The sequence below is a fragment of the Oenanthe melanoleuca genome, chromosome 1A (genome assembly GCF_029582105.1).
Source record: "Oenanthe melanoleuca isolate GR-GAL-2019-014 chromosome 1A, OMel1.0, whole genome shotgun sequence".
NCBI lineage: Eukaryota > Metazoa > Chordata > Aves > Passeriformes > Muscicapidae > Oenanthe > Oenanthe melanoleuca.
Window position 1 is genome coordinate 13,675,759 of NC_079334.1, and position 21,495 is coordinate 13,697,253.

Genomic DNA, 21,495 nt, shown 5'->3' on the forward strand with positions numbered 1-21,495 from the left:
CAGCTGCCACTGATTCCAACTGAAACACTGGGCATTTAATTTTGAGCTTTACAACATCAGGAAAATAAGTTACTAATATCTCCTTTTTGATTAATCTGTGGTGATTTTCTATAAATCTTGTCAGTCTAAGTGTGCTGCTTTGCTAGTCTGGTATTACCCATAACATTATTAAAGGACATTGCCATACAAACGGAACATGAACCCAAATATCACTTTCTTCACAGAATAAATGTAATGCCGCACATTTGGTCAAATCACTACACAATGTGGTAAAGGAGGCACCCAGAAAAAGTACCCCACTGGCTTGATTATACCATATTTAGAGATTTTTTAGATATAATTATCCTGGGATTGTGGTTTTTTTAACACACCAAAAAGTGCCACAATTTACCTAAAGGAAAATATTTTAGTTCAGTTCTCTTCCATTATTTTTTCTAGTCCATTTTTCACATCTATATAGCTTGTATCATTATTGACAAAGCTATATGAGTAATAACATGTATCACGCCTCTTTCTGTACACAACCCATATAAAAAAGAATAGGGTAGTTCAGCCAAATTACTAATTATCAAGAGTATATTTTCAAAAAACAGAAATCAATTGCACATCACAGTCACTGACTGTGGTCATTCATTACATCTCTGCTGTAGAACCTGCTCTGCTTTATAGGAGATATGTCATTACCAAGAGGCCGTAAGAAAATATTGTAGAAGTTCTAGCTCTGTGAATGATAAATATGTTTGTGTTTTTCAATGTAGAATAAAAAAAAAGGGGAAAAAAGTCACACAAAAAAAGGAAGATGAAGCAAATAACAGTGCTGGTTCTCTGGTTCAGTGACATACTATTCCAATGCACCTCTTTTGGCACCTATCCCTCATACAAACAGGTAACACCTATCTGGAGCACCTATGGTGCTCTCTTGCAGACAAATCCTAACTAAACATTTAGAGATCTGACCTGATTATCTGAACACCATGGAAGACCCCAAATGCAGATGAAGCAGAGTTTTAGAACTGAAATACTCAACACTTACCAGGCATATAAAATTTTCGAGGTAGAATAACAAGTAATTTTATACACCTAGGATACTCAAGTGCCGCAGCCATAATGTGTTGCTCTAATTGCATGCCCCTAGTAAACTAAAAAGAAAAAAAAAATCCATAACAGGTCCAAGCTTTCAGCCTTAATAATGTCCATTACCTAAAATCAAGCAAGAAACAAAACAAGGCTGTGTACACAAAGAGGAAACAAAAAAAAAACCCAAAAAACCAAAGACAAACAAAAAAAAATTCAAACCTCTCAGTCAGCATAACTGGGAAACCCATGAGTTCAGCCTGTCCAGTTGGAGTGTGTGAAGCGACAGCATGAATCTTTCTGTTTACTTTTCTGAGTGCCTTACCTCAAGACTAGATGTTGGCAGTGGTCATCTGTGGTCGTCTAGCCTCTATCAATCTACTTGGACATCCTTCAGTGACTCCACTTATGACTTGCTAGGTGTTAACCATGTCCCATTCCTGACTCTACAACAGCAGCAGTTATCTTTTAGGTAATATTGCCTATATTTCATAGGACAAAATAAAAATATGCATTCTAATTTGGCTTATTAGCCATGTAAGAGTACATCCTACTACCAACTGAATTACCACATAATAGGGATACTAAAAAAACTGAACAATGCTACACCAAGAGAAACACAAACAATAACAAAAAAACTAAGCTACACTGAAATGTCCTAAAATCTATTCTTTAACTGATGTCATGTACACCCACTTCAGTGTTTCACAATTGCTTCTTCATTCACAAAACAGGAAATTATTTCAAGGGAACTCCAAGCTATGCTGTATTTTCCATGTTTCACTTCAATAAAATATTACAAATACGTTACCATGTAGTTGGGATTTTTTTTGCAATCATCATAACAAACCAATGTTTTCATAATATCACCACAACCACATCTATTACCTCATACAAGAGCACAATGTTTTGGCAATGCAATGCAAATAATAGGAACAACCTCACCACCATCTTCCATAATAGTTCTTCAAACACGTTTCCAAAGAACAGTAGCTTCAAAAGCCCTGCCACTTCATTCCTTCCCTTCACCCCCATGATGGATGAGAACAAAGCACTGAAAGAAGCACTGCCCTCTCCCATCTCTGCGATACTAAGAGGCTCTGTGTAGTTGGATACTACTGGGAACCAGGGAAAAAGTAGCTTTGAGGCCTTGCCTTTCTCAGGCCTTTACAAGGTCAAGAAATTATAACAATGACTAAACAGGATGCGTGAGAGATGTGATGTTTTGCAAAAGCACATTTTTGAGAAGGTGTTGCCTTCTTGGACCAATGAGTCTTTTCTATTTTATTTTGCACGAACTACCCTTTATATACGTGTAGTTTTCTTTAAATAAAGCTTCTTCTCTTTCTTGCTTCTCCATTACACAAGGAACTATGTTGCATTATCCTTTTCGCCACTCTTACAGCCTTTAAATGCAACATCTCTGGATCACAGTCATCCACAGCTAAATCACACTGAAGTCAACAGGAAACATTCCAAAACCTGGAGAAACTACATACATCATTTAACCTGAACACTCCAGAATATGGTTTAAAAAAAAAAAAGACTGTTTAATCTTCCAGTCTCACATGTCTTAACCAAGCCATGGTGACGGCTGGGGAAATACCTAAGTTACACCAGAAACATAAGTAATGCCCCATTTTAATGTGAAAATGACACTGAAAATCATAGCAGAAAAATATGAAGATGAGGTACAAATTCTTTTGCTCGTGGCCTGATGTTTTAGCAAGTCCAAAACCAACAGAACTTCAAAGGAATCAAAGTTGCTCAAAGCCTAACAGGGCAGGCTTTTATTTATGTTTTCAATCTACTGTATTCCTTCCCAGACTTTACCCAAAATGGTTTCAAGCAACTTAGTGTTAATAAGGATTAAACCTACTTAACTGAAGTATTTCCAGAGATCACATCACTATCAGGCCTGATTAACAGGTCTTGAAGTCTACAGCAGTGAGGCTGCACTCCCCATATATTCTAAATATGACTATATATTTGTATTCTGTGTTTCTTTTCAGTGAGAACCAGTGCATGCAAAATAAATTCCACAATCCCACATCTTGGATACAAAGGGCATCACACATATCCTGCAACTTAAGCTATTCTCCTGAAATTATCTTAGTTTCACACAATCACACTTCAAATACCCCATATGTCCACTTTGGTTATCCCTCCTTTGAAAAGCTAATAAATGTAATACTTAGATACAACTGCATTTCATCTAGAAACAATTATCTGCAGTACTCTGTGCCAGGAAAAGCATCAATAGGCGTCATTAACAACACTTCCACTTTATTTTCTTCCCGTCTAATGGGCCCAATCCAACACCCAAGCTAAGTCAATGAGAGCCTCACAATTGTTTTCAGTGGGAGCTGGACAGAGCCTCACGACTGCACATGAATGTGAGGTTTGTGCAAGGAGGCCAAGTGACAAGCACAGCCTCTGTTTATTCACACCACGATATTGCAAAGGGAGAGGAAGAACAAACTTCCCGAGATGTTCCCACTACCCAGAGCTACCGAGAGCCAGTAATAAAAGCTTAGGAGGTGGAAGCAAACACTGCTCTCTGGACTTACTTAGTCCTTGTTCTCTTTTCTAAAACTGCCCATGAGAGCTGAAAACTGGACTGACACAGGCACCTAGTGAAATTAAATGTTTACCTGTTACTCTCCCTAAGCGTTTTTAAAAAACACAATACAAGACCCACCCCTGGTGCTACACAGAGCCTCATATTCACCTGGGTTGTTTTCATCTCAAAGGAAAAACAAGTCATCTGCACAACAGTTCTCAGTTACAATGCACTTGTCTTGCTTTATTGAACTCTACCTGATATGGGGCTTAAAAAAAGCAAACAATTTATTTCAGCCACTCACTTTGATGTTTTGTACAGATAAAAAATACGGACAGCAAAAAGTGAGCTCTCATTTTTTCCCAAAATCCCCATGGAAGTGGTGTTTTTACAAGGAGACTGGATGCACGAGCCAAGCAATTAAAAAAACATAAAAGTGTCCCATATTTCTAAAAGGACTCCCAAGTGCTTTGTACTTGCTGGCTCACATGCAATGCTTTCCCAAACAATTTCATATTTCTTTACGAAAATCATGTACTCTTCCTACACATATGCCCAATTCCTTCCTCGTACTTTCAATGTTAAATATAACATCAGAATATTTGAAAGTACAGATGTTACGTTGTGGGAGATAAGAAATCCTGTTCACTTCTGGTGAGCAACAGAAAGCATTCTGAGAAAGGTTCAGCTAGCAGCGAAGTACAAAACAAGTCATAACCAGAGAACGGGTTGCACGGCTGGCATGTGGTCACCTCATGCATGGGGCAGTGATTGGTTGGGGACACGTGTGGACACCAGGTGATCAAAAAGCTGACTGGGTAAAAAGGATGTGTGAACAGCAACACCACAGTGGCAGGTGGCCAGTGCGTCCTTGTTTTGGGTTAAGTTTAGAACATAAAAAGGCTTGGTTTGTTGCAATAAATGATCTTCAAAGAAAGAGTTCTGGGTGTATTTCTTCCCCATTGCTACATTATTTAGCCTTTGAAATGTAGGAGACAACTTTTTTTCTGGAGTCTTTCAAATTAGTTATCTATCTAGAGCTTCCTGGAGGGCACAAGTAGCGTTTAATGCTCCAAGGGATTTCCAAAGTCCGGCTCTGACATATGCCTGACCTTGTTTTCCCTCATAAGCTGGAGGTACACAGTCAAAGAAACTGGCAGGCTGATACTCCATTGCCATTTGGCACTTGCATAGTGGAAAGCTCACTTTTATTTGGGGATATGAAAAGACAGGCCACAAAGAGAGTTGAAGTTCAACCATTAAACCTGGTCATTCGCACACAGCTTTAATGCAGATGCAACTGTAACCTGATGGTAACGCCGAACTCACTGAAAATCACAGACATACCAAGAGCATCCTCCTCTGAAACCATCCTCTCTCCATCTCAAGCTTTCCATAGGTCAGATGGCTAGACTTAGTTGGAAGGGTGATGGAATGCAGCAGTTTTTTTAAAACCAACACAAAGAGACCAGAAAGAGACAACTAGAATTTCAGTAATGGAAACGAAAGAAGAAATTTAAAAGAGAAGAAAGAAAAAAAAGGGAGAGGGCAAGATATTTGCTCATCTTATATTCAGAGCATAGGGGCAACTTAGCCTTAACAGTGTAAGTCAAATTAAACATTTCAGGGGTCTGGCTTAAAAAGTTGCCATTTGAATAAAAAGAGGGACAATTGGAAGGTTGCTTAAAAACTGTAGCTGCATACTCCTACCCTCTGCCTCCTCCTTTTCTCAACCCTTCCTCCCACAACACCAACTGCCATCTCTAATTTACCTTGCCATCCAGAATTCCCTCCAACCACAGAGGACTAGAGGAATCTACAGAAAATAAACTGACAATAAATATGACTATATTACCTACAGGGAGGAGGGGAAGCAACGAAAATTACCAAACTGTTGACTTTGGTTAAGAAAACTTTCCCCTCTAAAATTTCAAAGAACACGAAGGCTGAACAGCAAAGGTCTCATTATGAATTCACTCAAAACTGGTTTTTTACAGAGTTTCTTCTCCCCCATCCCTGAATACAGGAGCCTTTTCTTGTGCAATCATTAATGCTCAAAGGCAGATAGGCTGCTATTTCCCACTCCTGAAGAGACCCATTTTATGGCATGCAACATGAAGAACTGCGTCATTAATAGATGGTTAAGTAGCTCCAGCAGAGTTGCTATAGGGAGGCATGGTGATACCATGGTGGGAGAACTGCCTTTCTTTCTATCTGGATCATCATTTAGAGGTCTTCAGAATTTCTTTAAACTTAACAGGTTATTGTTTTAATCCATACCTGGGAGAATAACAGGACTCCTCATAAAAATGTAGAAAGCAGATCCGACTGCATGTGGGGAGAATGTGAAAGAGAAACAGCTGAGGAAGAGAAAGGATGGGTATAATACAGAGGGCTGTAAGGCCATTTTCTTGCTGGGACTAAAAACATTAATACTGTTAAGGCTTATTTCACACACATTTTTTAAAGACTCGGACTTTTGCTGTCCGCACATCATGATTCAACTAAAACTATGCAGAAGCTTTTTAGTTTTCAATATTATCATCGTTTTATCCATAGAAATCCAACTTGATCTGTCTTTCAGCATCTCAACTCTTCTCCATAAAAAGCCAGACTCAAGCCAATAAAATGTAATAGTTTAAAGCAGCACTTTCTTGAGACCACATAACATACAAAAAATGAATTTTTATAAAATGAGAACATAAATATCAATCAGACCTTTTGTTCACCCTCCTATCATCTTGGAGGCAAACAACCCAGCCCTGCTTATAAATCAGAAGTACATTTACTGAGGAAAGCATCCAGAAACATTATGAACTGACATAAGCAGCTCTCTAGACACAGCAGCAAGGAACCTTCAGCCCTGTCCAAAGGTGTTAACAATGCAGGATTAATATGACATGGCACTAAATGGATGGTGAAACACAGAGGCTTTGTTACATGCAGGAGGTTGCATTTTTGCCATCTTTTTCCAAACATGCACCTAAAGGAAAATATTATCCAGTCGTTCAAAGAAGGACTTTTGAAGAAGAAAAGGAAAGAAGAAACTGCTTTGTCCTGCATATTTTAAGGACAATTGCTAACAAAGAGTGAAAGCTCCAGAGATTATTTTTCTCGTATGGTGGATCTTCCTCTGCTTAACTTTAAAGTAAAACATGAACTGGTCAGAGTACCAAATTCCCACATACCTAAATCTCCTAACTTACAAAATTTATTTTATATAGCTATATATTTCATAAATAGGGCTTTACCAAAGGTTTTAGTTGGTCTCATTCATTCTCAGCCTTTAAACAGATGAACTGGATCGAAGTGATTGTATTATATTCCTGTAATTTATGCTATCAACTTTACTTTCCACCACTGCACCACTAAAGGAAGACTGTGGTCCTGATTTAAAGCTGTAAATTCCGATCAAATGGGAAAGTGTTAAATTCAGAAGAGCTTTTGGTCCATTAACTTCCATGCTGATTTGACACGCTCTGCAGTGCTTGGGCAACAGACTCTGCTATACAACGTATTCCTAAGCAAACAGTGCTTTGTGTCATAAACCATCTGGGGTGTCAGTTCCAAGGGCCACTCATCTAAGCTCCTCTGATACACTTGGAAATGCTAAGGTGCGGAACAGAAACTTTTCCTCACTACAAAATGTATTTTGCAAGGGTAAGGGAGATGCTGCCATCAGAGAAACAATGGAAGGCACAAAATTTTGGCTAAGGGTGTTGTTTTCATTATTCCACTGAAGAAAACCACTGGACAAACAAGCTTTCAAAAACACTGGGATTTTTCTAAGGTGCCAGTGAAAGTGATACCCTTCATAATCTGGACAGTGTTCCCTTTCATATCAGAGCTTATAGTTGCAAAGCTAAGTGCCAAGCAGATGGTTGAAATCTGTTTTGTATAAAAAGTGTGTGCGCACACACATTTTTTTTAGACAGGGTTCTTTGTATTCATATTCAGGCCTAGGTTCTAGCCATCAAAACACTGGCACTGAAGCAATCATTAGCTGCACTTTAGACAACTGGCAACTAAGGTATTCACAGCTCTCCTCAAAATGTTCAGCTAATACCTCCCAGATGTATAACCAAGGAAAAAGATCATCGTAAATTGGTATCAATGCTTTGGACGGCCTTTCAATAGACTGCACATGTGTGTAAAAAGCTATCGTATTTATCTCTTTCTAAAATAATGCTGTGTTACACTCTGAGTGTTTACAGCAGCTTTTAAAAACACAGGCTTCCACATTAAATTCTACCCAAATACAACAGCAGAAACTCCATTCATCTTGTTTTCATCTTTCTAAGAAACATCTAGCGGGAAATTCTGTAGGTAATTCTAAGAGAAAGACTTTGTCTTTCTAATCTGATAACCATTTAGCTTATTTAAAAAGTAAATATAAGATAGGCTCAGTGGCTCTAGAGGAATCAGTTCCAGACAAGATAAACCTGTTCTTGGTACACCAGACAACTCATGCACTTCCCCTCAGTTGCAGGTATCTTGGTCAATTTCTGAGTGGGTTGCTTACTACCACAAACAGCAAAACCAGAAATGCTTACCAGCATGGGGCTCTGCTGGCTGCCTGGGCTTCTCATGGAATCAGTGAACAGGTGACAATAATTTGCCTGGTGACAAATTAACAGAGGTCACACTTTTGAAAACTGGGGTTATCAAACAAATATATATTTGGAATAAGGCATTTTTGTGAAGCAGTCTCTCTATAGGCCTTGGTGACCACAACTGGGAATTAGTACATTAGGAAACACACCATTTCAAAACAAAGATTGATTTTCTGTGCAGAGCCAAGTCTGCTAAGGTCCAGATGTTAGCTCTGGCATAATTCAGGTACATTTTCATCATGGACATTCAGACCATTCTAATCTGCCAGGCAAGCATCCATGTTTAGGAGAGAAAGATAGTTAACCTGTCATCAAAGCACAGCAACACAGAACTCCCGAAATCCCCAGATTTGCTGAAGCCTGCAGAAATTCCTCCTGATTCTTTAGAAACTCTGGTGACATTGCAAACCATGGAAGTTTGCTGCAGGTTAAGAAAAGTCAGGATTCTGCTCAGTGATCAGCCCATGAGTCACTGTTTCATGCCATCGTGGTGCACTGGGGTGAAGAATACCAGCCTTTTTTTTCAGAGAGTTGAGCAGGACGGTAATTAATTAGGCCTACATTTTTAGGACCTGACACTGAACTCCAGTGCTACTGAGTCCAAACACTCAGAATGAATGGGTACTTTTTTAAAGGATGCCTTGACTGGTCCTATCACAAAATAGGTCTTTGTGAACACACTGCTGAAAAACTACGAGGGAAAGACTATGGAATTAGCCTGATCACAATCCATTATCTTCAAAGTAATGTTGCTCTTAAAAAGCTTATCAAAGAGAATAATTTAACAGCTTAGTCGTGATATTCAAAGGCAAGAGAGATGAAATTCACCCAGGACTACCTTAGTTTATACTCATTTTCTCAACAGCATGTAGTAAAGGATGCAACACAGCCTAGATGTAAAGCTACCTGTAGACCTCAGCATTTCAGCTCTACTCTTACCGAGCATGCAGCTAGAAACAAGAAAACCACCGAAACGGATTAGAAGAACTTTAAGTGTGAATAAGAAAATAATTCCTCCCTTTTAATAACCCTGTATAATTTCCTTCATTTTGGATCTCATTTAAAAAGCAGACGCCAAACATCTGGGTAGGAATCACACTACATTTTGTGTTCTGCAGTGAGGTTTTTTGCTTTTAGGCTAGTTGGTTGGTTTGCTCACTGTGGCTGCCTACACTGCCACTTGCAGTGGAGTTCCTCACATTAATACTCTCCATGTGAACAACTTTTGCCTGGACTCACCTTATAATAACATATGACAACTCTGGCACATATGGCTGAAGATGTTAACTGTTCTCCAGGACTGAAGTTTACCTGTTTGTAGCACACACTGTTTCCCAAATTGCTGCTTAAACACAGTGGGCACTGCTGCCAGACTCCAGTAATCCAAATCCAGCACACTCAGATAACTGGAGGGTCTACAGACAGTATTCCCTCCCAGCCCTCAATGATACAACTGTGGCTGCAAACATTTCTTTAATTTTTTTTATTAATTATACTCCATAGTCCCTATTTTACATACTTCAGCGATTTGAATACTATAGTTCATCTTGCTAGAATGAGATCTTTAGAATTATAGTTGGACAGAGAGAAAACTGTAATTTGCAGTTCCTAGGATCTCAGGAAGGAAAAGGAGGGTATCTTGAAGTTAAAAGTGTCAATGTCAGTGTCTTTTTAAACCCTCACGCGCAAAAGCTTTTGTGACAGCATTCCTCAGTTTACTTATCTATAGGTTGAGGCTAATCTCGATTCTCAATCTAAAAAGCACAGAAATCTTCATGATTTGTATATCAGTGCTTACCAAATGCTCTGAATTCCTAATCAAAAGACTTTACAGGAAGCATGAATCTATTATTAATAATATCAGCACTTCTAACAGTAAAGCAACTTCTACATACATGCGTCTGGAAAAAAAAAAAAGAGAGAGAATACCCATACACATATATTGTTCAATTTATAAATTGTTAAGCATGGCCTCAGGACTGAAATCTCATTCATGAACCATGCTAGGGATCTCTTACCTACTCCCTGTTTCTGAATTTTCCCCATACAAAGACACATTTATATTACTCTAAGCTCTAAGCACAAAGGCTGCTCTGTGGAATGGAAAGAAACCTTCTTTTTTTGTGTTTGTACAGTGACAAGCATAATGGGGTCCTGATTCAGGATGCTTGCACTCTACAAAAACACACTAAATCAATGACACTAATACACATGAATATTATCTATAAAACAGATGCATTGCTTACTTGAGAGTGGCACAGCATTTTCCCTACACTTTGTCTGGTATTTCATGCAAACACCTAATGTGCATTCCTGACTCACACAATTCATTTCAGACTTTAGGCAAGAACAGAAAAAGTGAGCAGAACTTAAAAAACATAAGTAAAGGAGGAGAGCCTGTCACTGAGAAATTCTGCCAAATCCTAATCTCAGTTGTGCAACCAGAATCAGCTCGATGTTATGGGGTTTTGACAAAGATGAGAACCAGTAGCCTTCTTTAAAACACACCATAAATTTCTACTTCAGTGTCCAAAACCCAGGAGCAAAAAACAAATCAAAGCCTGAACCTGAAGAGGGAAATGTATTTTCCGTGTCCCTGTTATATTCAAATTCAAAAGCCTAGATATTTTTAACACACATGGAAAAAAAAAAGCTATTTGGCTTTACTCAGCAACTGCAGAAGGAAGCTGTACCAAAAGAATAATGTTGCATGTTCTGTTTTCACTCGATTTCATTTAGCCTTTCAGTTCTATTTCAGTTATGTTTCATTTAGCCTATTTTTTTTTTTTTTAATAATCATCATGTTTTGGTGATTCACACTTCACACCAGACCAGGAACAAGTCATGTAAACACAACACAGCAAAACGACCCAGTTTGTTAACAGACATGCAAAACGGGTAAGAACATCTTTCCCTCTGCCCTACCAACCATCACCTTCCCACACATCTCATGTCTATTCAAAAAAGCCTCTGCCCCGGTGAGGCCATGGTATCAAAATTTAGGGATAAAACCCTATGAACAGAAACCTGACGAATTCTTGGGAGAAAATGTTTTCAGTCTTGTTTTACGAAGTGAATGCAATAAGGATACTAAGGGAATTTATCTGGAAGACTTTTCTGAAGTCTAATACAGCACTCAGAACTACAGCTCCCACCCCAGCACAAAGCTCCACTGAAGTGCTTTAGTCCTAACTCAGGCACGCCACTCCTAAAGGTGAGAGGACAGTATGATTCTTGCCCTTCATTAGGCATCCTCTTAAATCAAGAAATACTTCCAAATTTATAAAAACATTGTGCGGAGATTCACTTTGGTCTTTCAGACTGTGATGAATTTTAGCTTCATCCCACTCTACTGAAGTGTAGTCTATTAACGCAACCCAGCAGAGAGACATTCCAAACCACAGAGGGCAAACACAAACGTGTCTGTGCAGATGGGTACACACACTCCTGGATTTTGGGAGGCTCGCTGTTTTAAATGGAAAAAAATTTTGGATGAAATATTTTCACATAACTAAGGTTAAAAAAATAATAACAGCATCAAAAATTGTTTCAAACCATTAATATTTTCTTTAGTTTTGGTCTTCTATAATCTATTGAGCTGGCAATGGCGAGTAAGTCCAGCTCACTGTCAGATGCATTAACTTTGCCAACGCCTAACCTCTGAGATAAACCAATGAAACTTGGGTCAGTTTTTTCATTCCCACATTCTTAAATAAGCCCAGCACCAAAGAAACCAAGATGACAAACTCTATGTGTTTCTCTTTACATGAAGTACATTGATAGGGCTTTTTTCTCTAGAGCTACAAAGGTCCATGAGAAGCACTAGATGTAGGCAATGCTCTTAACTACAAAAATAGCACATGACTCTTCCACAAGTTCCTCACCACTAAAAAGAATTTTGAGTATTCACACAAGAAAATTAAATATCAATTCACTCTGCTTATATTTTTTCCCCCAAATGTAACAGAATTATGCTATGACAAAAACAAATGAGTAGTAATAAGACTATAATATTATCACAAAGAAAATTTGCACTAAGGCAACATTTAATGGTACTTTTAGGTCAAATAGCAGTCAGACACCCACATACTAGGAAAAAAAAAAAACAAAAAAAAAACCTTAAGACAATCTATATGAAGTTGAAAAAACACAAAACCAGAACTACAAGGCAAAACAAAATAAAATTATTATAAATCTCAAAAAGCATATGCCAAAATTAATTTCAATACTTCGTCTTTAAAAAAACAGAAGTATGAAAATTTTGAATACTAAATACAAATTTAAAAACTAGGAAAATATAAATACAATTTGAGAAATGAGAAATGCTGCCTGATTAATTCCACAGTACTTTTAAGGGAAACAAGGTCAATGCCATTTCAAACTTACAGAGCGAGCTGCAAGCTCTTCCTCATTTTCACTTTACCTCTGAGTTCCACAAGTCAAAAATAATATCATTGTGTTGGAAATAATTTTTTTTTCTTTAAATGAGGTGACAAAAGGACAAGTAGAAGAGAAGTGCCAAGCCAGATGAAATCTAGGACATTGAAAAATGTTTGCCAATTTCTTTCAAAACAAGCAGCTCCCCCAATACCATGGGAAGCATCTGAACTTCATATTAACATCTGATAATTGTAGCAAATGGAATTCAACGCTTCCTTCTTATCTATTTAAAACAATTAAATAAATAAATTTTGCACCTATCCTAAAAAACGACGGCAGCTTCTCTAAATTACTACTGTACACCTCACCATTTCCATTCACTTCTCACATTCTTTTCAAGTCCAACGGCCCCTGCAAGCAGCGCTTGCTCACTAAAATTCTTCCAGAACCTAAATTTGTGGTCTCCCAACAACTACTGCACACAGAATTTCATGCTGTCACAAGGACATGAGGGCTCAGGAACAACTTTTGGAGACTCCTGGCTTCCCAGCTGGCATAGCAGGGTGTGGCGCAGAGGCAACAAGCAGTGTCGCTCAGGCGGGGCTCAGGCTGGTGCCCAGCCCGGGCAGCGCCACTTTGAAGTAAGGCAGCCTCTCCGGAGGGAGTGGGAGAGCTGGGACAGCACCTTCATCTCGGCAAAGGGCGTGGCTGAAAACTTTATGATGGTGGTGTTGTGGCAACGGGGCTGCAGGAGGAGATGGGAACGGGACAAACGCCATCAATAAATCCCCACAACTGCTTGTATTCACCCACTGGCCAGAATCACCCAAAGCTCCAGAGAAAAACAGCCCCTTTCAAAAGTTCCAGAAGCTCTGGTTTAGGTAATTCAGTAATGTGACAAAGATCTGCTTACTTTGCAGCCTTGTAGGTTTTAACATACTCATGTACAACATAATTTTACCTTTTGTAGGAAGGAGACTTCACATGTTTACCACATTTGATAAAAATCCATAGAAACTCTAAGCAGGAAATACTCTTTGCTTTTAAGGATGTTACTTGTTAAAAAACAAACTCCTTGCCATCATCAGAGAGGCAGTACAGCTATTGATTAATTGCTGTGAGTGCTTCTTTTCTCTTGACTACAGTAGCAGAATTCACAGGCATTGAATATTTCCAGTGTGTACAGGTAAAACACAACAACATTTTTCCCCTTCCACTTATGAGTTCATTATGCTATAACCAGGCCTGAGCAAGAAATTAATAAAATAAAATAAAATAAAATGGAATGTCAAGAGGATGCCAGACTGACTTTTGCAACAGTTGTGAAGGCACAGGTACCTCACACAAACATGAAGTTACCTTATATTTCAAGCCTAGTATGAAAAGCATGTGAAGAGACTGTAACTGTACCTTGGAAGGAGACGATTTTTTTCCTGTATAAATATTGTTTAAAGTGTATTTTAAACACCTACAGATATATCACATTGCACAGACACATATATCTATCCTATCAGGGAGCTTCACATTTAAGTAACTCAACAAGATACTCTGCCTCCTAAATGATAAAGCCATAAAAGCCCGTTAAAGCTCCCTGAGAAGTAGTAAATATTTTGTAAACTAATTATATATTTAAGATCTCTGGACAGAAAGAGAAGGAAAAACAATTCCTCGCCTATGTAAAGGTACCAATCAAACACACTATGCACATAAACACCGCAAGATGCTTGGTGGGAGACTGTGTATGTGTTTGTGTGTGTTTTAATTAACTCCTTGAATGCATATGATGAGCCAGCCACCCAGAATTAGTAATGCCAAACTCCCAATTTGATTCAAATGCAATGAATACAACACTCAAATTGTGCAGGCTGGTGTGTCACTCACCAGCTCTCATTCGGGCTTTTGCCTTCCAAGACTAGTTCACAACTTCAGCAACTGGTAAATTATTGAAATGTTCATTAAAATCTGTAATCTGTAGCAGTCAACTTCTTCCTAGCATAAGCACAACAAATTAAATTAGTGCATGCAGGAGATTAATGAATAGTCTGCAAATGCATTAATTCCTTTAGACTTATCTCAGAGAAATAAAACTGTTAATTTTTTCACTGCGAAAAACTAGTATCTGTAACTTTACACTGACACTATTTATTCTTCAAATCCCAGATGCCTAGAACCATAAACTTAAGCAATGAAGTACTTTTCCCAAAATATCTCAATGAAGTTAAAAGCTATTCAGCTCAATACTAATCTTTTAACTGAAAGAATCTTCTTCTACAGGTAGATTTTAGGAGAGTGGGACATCATTCTGAGCAAGCTGAGTAATAGAAAGGTATTTTTCTTTCTCCAAAATTCTCAGCAAATGCAGCAGAATAAAGCTTTTAGGGTAACTAGCTGAGAAAAGCACTTAGGAATATGCAAAGTTTCCTTTTAAGAAAATGACTTCTCCATTTGACAGTGTTGGTACAACCCCAAAATAAATTCAGTGGGAGTCTGAAATGACTCGTGCAGTGCAGCAGCAAAGCAGCTAAGTATATTTTTTTCCTCCCAGCAGAGGCTTGTTTTACATCCTTGAGCCTTTCCTTCCTACAAGCTATTCACTAGAACAGAGAACATTCCAAGAGCACACTATCAGTGACTGTAAATGTTGAACTTGTTCTACTGTCCCCAAATCCACTACTCCTATCCGAAGGATGGGAGTCTTTTGATTTGTCTTTTCTAGCTCTGCCATTTTTTCCAACAGAGGCACTAACCCACCCATCCTTCTTTTGCAAGCACTGGATACCACTTTACCTTCAACTGGTGTGTTAAAAAAAAAAATAAAAAAAAGTAAAGGAAATAATGAAAAAGAAAGGATGTCACTCTGTCAGGATGCCTAGCATAGCCTCTCTCTCAGTCTATAGAGAAATGTAAATATGCAGTAATTAATTTGGGTTTAAGAACATTCCATACACTAGGGATATTGTTAAGCAGTCACTTTATCTATTTTTCATTAATCAGATTTTATTAAGACATTAAAACTTTATGTTGGGCATTTCTGAGTCTTTATCATTCTGTAAATTTCCCAGCTGTCCATGATGGTTTGGGCTGCATTGTCTCTACCTTATCCTCGGTGAAGTAAAACTTTATTTCTATAGTGGCCAGACTTGTTAGTTATAGCTAGGTATAATGGCCGAACTTAAAAAAAAAAAAAAATAGGAAAAAAAAAAAAAAAAGAGAGAGAGAGAGAGAGAGAAATCAAACAACAAAAGACTTATTCTTTTCAAGACCTTTAGAGCCAATTCAGGGTGCCACAGGCACTCACCCAGTACATCCCAGAAGTTACCCTGTAACACATGGAGTGGATTGCAGTTATAATATCGCTCTACAATGTTGCTGCAAACATCATCCCCCTCACCGTACGCATTATGATGTTCCTCTCAATCAAGAAGCTGAACAACCACAAACAGAAATAGAAGCGTGCAAGAAACTTCTCAGGAAAGAACAAAAATCCTCGCAATTTTAGCATGGTAATTAATTACACATGTTAATTCACAAAACCTACTGCAATTTACCAGTGATGCTGAATGAATTAATTAACGTATATTTGTCTGATACTGAGGATCATTTTCATTCTAAGTGTGTGCCGTAAATTCCCCCTGCTAATGGCCACAGACACAGAAAAGAAGTCCCCTGAATTCAGGTGGGGTGACTGAAAGTTTCTGAAGTGCTTGCAGTTTACTGAGATACACTGAAACCTCACACAAAAGACAACAAGGAAAGAGGAACAACCTCCTGAGAGACACACGGATGCTCTGATATCTGAACTGCAAATAACTTTGCCTGACAAAGCTTCACCTCCTTGTCATTTGCTATTCAAGTTTAAAAACGAACAGTGGGAGATGAATAATAGCAACAGAACTGAAGTGGGACATGCAGATAAGCTGGACCCCAAGTGACTGCAGAAATGTGCTCCAAGAACTGTGTTGACTGAGAAGCCAAGAAGAGAACTTGCTATAAACATCTGAAACCCAGTGATCTGTGCATCGTGCATAAATACACACGTCAACTCTGCAGGCATTTGTGGGTCTGAGGATGTCTGTGCAAGAGAAAGTGCGTCCTAACGGCTGCTCCCTGACAAACACACTTGTACTACATGGACAGTCTGGGTCTGTGTATGTGTGTGCAACTATAGTCAAACACACACAATGTAAACAAATGGTAATGATTAACAAAGATACTGGTCTGTATCTCCAATTTCAGCTAGAGGGAAAACTGTTTAAAATTTTTTTCAAAAAAATTGCATGTCCTAAGGTTCATTTTTATTGCTTCGCATTTGTACTGCTTGCTATTATCTGCATGGCAAAAGAAGAGCAGCGTATTGATTATTTAACTAGAATGTTTACAAGAGCAAAGCTGGGATCTCTGAAAATGAAACGTATGCCTAGGGGGGGAAAAAAAAAATAGAGAGAGTAGAGAAGCTCATTCTAAGGATGACAGTTGCCCCAAATGACTTGTTTATATATAAAATTTATATAAATATTTGTATTTATAACGCAGAGAGACTTCAGCTAAAAAGAAGTCCCCCAGCAGGAAAATGAAAGGACTTCATTCTGCTTCAGAGAGTTTATAAGCATCGTGCTCATCACAAAGTTCAAAGAATAATCAAAATTGCTTGCTTATAAATTTCTACGTATAAACTCAGTGAAGCACATGAAGTACTTGAATCTATTGATTGTATGAAAAAGAGAAATACAAGATCATGATGCCAGATCAAATTTGACATCAGAAACAGTAACAGTTTCCTCAGGTAATTGAAATAAGTTAATACAGTGCACGTGAACAAAACCAATTTTATTATATTATTGTAATGCTAACAAACCAAAGAAAAACGCCAAGTATTCCAAGTCTGGAAAATTAATTGCATTAAAGACGACCTCGGAATACAGCATCCAAGCTAATTTCACTTTCTAGTAAGGAAGCCTTCTAGTTTCAGAACAAGGATTGAAAGTGTTAAAATAGTTCTTTTCTGCATTTCCAAATTTTAATTTTCTCCGATCTTTTAATTCAAGTGTTCTTTCCTGTCCTTTCTTTGCATGCGTGTTCCTCAGCCCACTTAAAATGTTTTTATCTTGCCTTCTTTTCCATGCCTTTACTATCAAATTCAGTAGGTTTAAACGATGAACAGCTTGACTTAGCATATTTTTAACCAGCTGGTCTAGCACCTAGCTTGTATTGCATAGTCAGATACAACCAAATGTTTATACAGGAGGTAGCTTTCACGAAGATGAGAAAAACCTCAGTAACGCATATCCTGGCATTCTTTCATTTACTGCTCAGAAATGAAAGTTTGGATTGTTTACTGCAGCCGCACAAGGGGCTATTAATAACCTTTAAAAGAGAAGATAGAGGGGAGGGATGCAGGACCATCAATGGACATATGTACAAGCGCCTGAGAAAACGCTTCCAAACATCTTAGGAGAAGCAGATCATATGAAATAAGGACTAAACTCTGGGAGGTGACAAGCCATCACCAGTGACAGCAAAAACTTAATTCCAAGCAGGGAAGGCTCCTGTTTCGGGCAGGGGGAGACAGGCACATCTACGTCATACTCGAAGCCCGCTCGTCATAACCAGACCCTGCTCTTGACACTCTGCGAGAGAGGCGACAGCCAAACTTGGAGGCAAAAGTTTAACTTTTTTCCTTTATTTTTCTGTTTGGATTTTTATCCTCCCTCCTCAGGCAGAAAGATGTTCTCCTGACGGAGCGCTGGGATGTTAACTTGCCTAAAAAGAATAGCTACTGCTAGATCAACAAAAGGTCATGTGCTCGGCAGAGCAGCTTCCCAAGTTTGACGGGAGCCTGAGGTTTGAAGTTGAACCCCTCGCCTGGCCGCCACCGGGCATCCTCTGACTGCTTTCCGGGGAGTCCCCGGGCAACAGCGCGGAGGCTCTGGCCAGGAAGGTGTCTCGGCGGGCCGGCTGGGGTAGGGGAGGGTGTGCAGGAGGAGGACACGGCAGCCTCCGCGGCCCCGGAACAAAGCTGCGCACCGCGGGCGCACCGCCCGGGGCCGGGGGCTCGTCGGCGCCCGCCACCCTGGTCACTGACACTGGAGAAGCCGAGGGAGCGAGGGGGGAGCACGGACGGGCGCGGGGGGAGCAACTCCCGGCCTCCTGCCGCCGAGCGCCGGAGTTGCGCGCCCGTCCCCGCGTGTCCGTGTGCCCGCTGCCCGTCCGCGCACACGCGCTCGAACAGGCGTGCTCGGATAAATTAAAAAAAAAAAAAAAAAAAAAAAAAAAAAAAAAAAAGAATAAGAAAATACAGTAACAAACAAAACACGAAACAGAATTAAAAAAAAAAAAAAAAAAGCGGGAAGAGACACCCCCACACACATACACACACCCCCGCCCCAACAACTCGACTCACCTTTCAAACTCCTGAGGTAAATCAGGGTCAGTTAGCATGCTGGAAAAGCACAATTTCCCTTTGTCACAGCAGCCACCTATGGTCGCCTCCAACTGAACCTGTCAAGTGAGTCCAAACCTTCTAAACCGATTGATTTTCTCTCTCGCTCGCTCGCTCGCTCGCTCTCTCTCCCTCCCTCTCCCTCCCTCCCTCCCGGCTCACTCGCTCTGAGCGAGGACTCCTTGACCAGTCTCTTAAAGGGGCAGCGCGCTCGCAGCAGGATGATCGCGCAGCTCCCCCCGCCGCGCTGCGCGACCTCCGGGGGCCTGTCCTTTCCTTTTAATTCTGCTCGCCCGCCGCCAAACGGGAAAAGTCAACTCCTTCAATGTCCTAAAAAAACGTGTAGGGGTGTAGGGGCGGAGGGGATAAAGTCGGGCGGGGTGGTGGGGGGGGAGCGTTAGTAGGAGGGGAAGAAAACGAAAAGCAGTCCGACAATCCACCCAAACCGGCAAACCAGGAGCAAATCCCGTACGCTGAGGAAGATCAGTGGAGAAAGAAGATAAAACAAGAGCAGACTGATTAAATTGAAACAGTTATCAACTCTCGGAGTTGAAATAGGGGAGAAGAGATTAAATACATAAAAATGTTACCAAAGGCATTTGTGCTTCGAAGAATTTTCATTCCTTTCCCCCTACCCTTCCCGGTCTCCCGCTTTCTTTCTCCCTCTTTCTCTCTCTCTTTGGGTAGGGGGAAAAACAAACAAAAAAACCCAAAAAAGAACCCAAAAAACAACAACAAAAATAAAAACCAAAACAACCCCCCATAAAACAAAAAAAAAAAACAACAACCAAAAAAAAAAAAAAAACCAAACAAAAAAAAAAAAAAAAAAAAGAAACACCCCGCACAACAATCAGGCATTGTTCTGAGGGAAGAAAAGCAACTTTGACAGATTGAAATATAGCAGAGGCCCCTTCAAGGAAACCTGTAAACAACTTGTCACTCACTCTGTCGGTCTCAAGCTTTGCTTTCCACAAAGTTCTGCGAACCGTCCTGGCAACAAACCCAAAGTTTCCTCAGCTCCAAACTCCATCAAACAGCCCTGTTGTATGCAAGGGAAAAGGTAGCTACATGCCAAAACAGCGGGCGCGCACATGAACGCACACACACGGATGTTCAAATAACAACAAAAATAAACTTTCCGCTCATCTGTTAGGGCTTTTCTCGTTTTCTATTTAATCAACCCTCCCCTTTTTTTTTTTTTCCCCCACTCTCCGAGCGAGCAATAGAAGTCCCTCGGTCGTGGCTCCCTCTCATTTCCCCTGCCCAGACAACCCCTGGTAACAAGGTAGACGACGCGCGGCTGCAGAGCCCCTCGGCTGGCTGGCGGAGCGCAGCCTCCGCCGCACTTCCAATTATCCAGATAAAAATCTGGCAGGCGAGGAAGGCGAGCAGGTAACGGGCCGCGGACACGAGGGAACGGAGGAGCCGGCAGCCCCCGCATCCCGCCCCGGGGACACCCGCATCCCTCTCCGCTCCGGCGGGAAGCGCTGCTCCCGAGCCCGCCCCGGCGGGGAGAGGGGGCAGCGGCCGGGAGAATGCCGCGGGGAAATTCCCGTCCGAGCCGCGGGGATTAGCCGGGGGCTACTCTGGAAACGGAGCGCACAATGCCTCAATAGTCTGCGCGGCCTGTGTCCAGCCTGGCACTGAACTTGCAGTAAGGGGCGGGAGGGGAAAGATAAAAGGAGAAAAAAATTGGGTTCCCTATTCTTTCACACACACGTGCATACACACCCACACAGGACAACGTATGTATACCCCATTCTTTCTATCCTAATTCTTTTCTCTCTTCCCCCTCCCCTTTAATGTGCAGCTGGACGACATTAAGGGCCTTTAAAATCCACATGGTTTTGACCCCTCAACAGTTTGATTAGGTCCATTGCCACCTCTCTCATCCCTGCCTGCCAGTGGCACAAAGATAGCAAGTTTATTTTTGAAATATATACACATAAATGCACATAGATGCACGGAACATCCATAAAACTTTCAACATTTTCATGCCCACTGGCTTCAGAAAAATGCCAAATAGAAAAGCTTATTATTTTCAATATCCAACAGCTACACAGTTTAATTTGCTGCTTTTCACTCTCAGTGCATATGTTAGAAATCAGCAGGCTCATGCAGAGGCCAGTCAATTCAGTGTTAGTATAAAGGCATTACCAGCTGGAAGTCTGGGCTGCTTGCTTTAGTCATGAGGAGCAAACCCACCTGCAAATTCTGTGCATCATCACCAAGGAGCACCCGACCCAACACGGAACAAAACACTGCACCCAACTTCACCAAGGCGCCGTCGTTATGGTTCATAAAGAAGGATCTGCAAAGGCAGCCTCCAGCCTGCCTTCCACCACCACGGCACTCCGAGCCGAACCACACACAATCTGTCAACTTCTGGCATGATGGAGGTCGAATGGCTCCTCACTGTGGGGCAG

At 40.4% G+C, this 21,495-nt stretch overlaps 1 protein-coding gene across 15 annotated transcripts in view; it reads right to left on the reverse strand.

The window, feature by feature from the left end:
* SOX5 (SRY-box transcription factor 5) overlaps positions 1–21,495 on the reverse strand; it is a 608,434-nt gene that overhangs the window by 265,768 nt on the left and 321,171 nt on the right. For 3 of the 15 annotated variants that reach the window (XM_056508508.1, XM_056508489.1, XM_056508479.1), the window contains exon 1: positions 19,031–19,215. The exons of 3 other annotated variants lie outside the window; for them this stretch is intronic. In XM_056508508.1, the coding sequence (XP_056364483.1) occupies positions 19,031–19,068 (38 nt within the window). In that variant the 5' untranslated portion in view covers positions 19,069–19,215. Of the gene's footprint in view, positions 1–8,190; positions 8,257–19,030; positions 19,216–21,495 lie in introns of those variants that run through there. 9 more of the 15 variants (XM_056508591.1, XM_056508582.1, XM_056508499.1 and 6 more) reach the window with 5 other exon arrangements.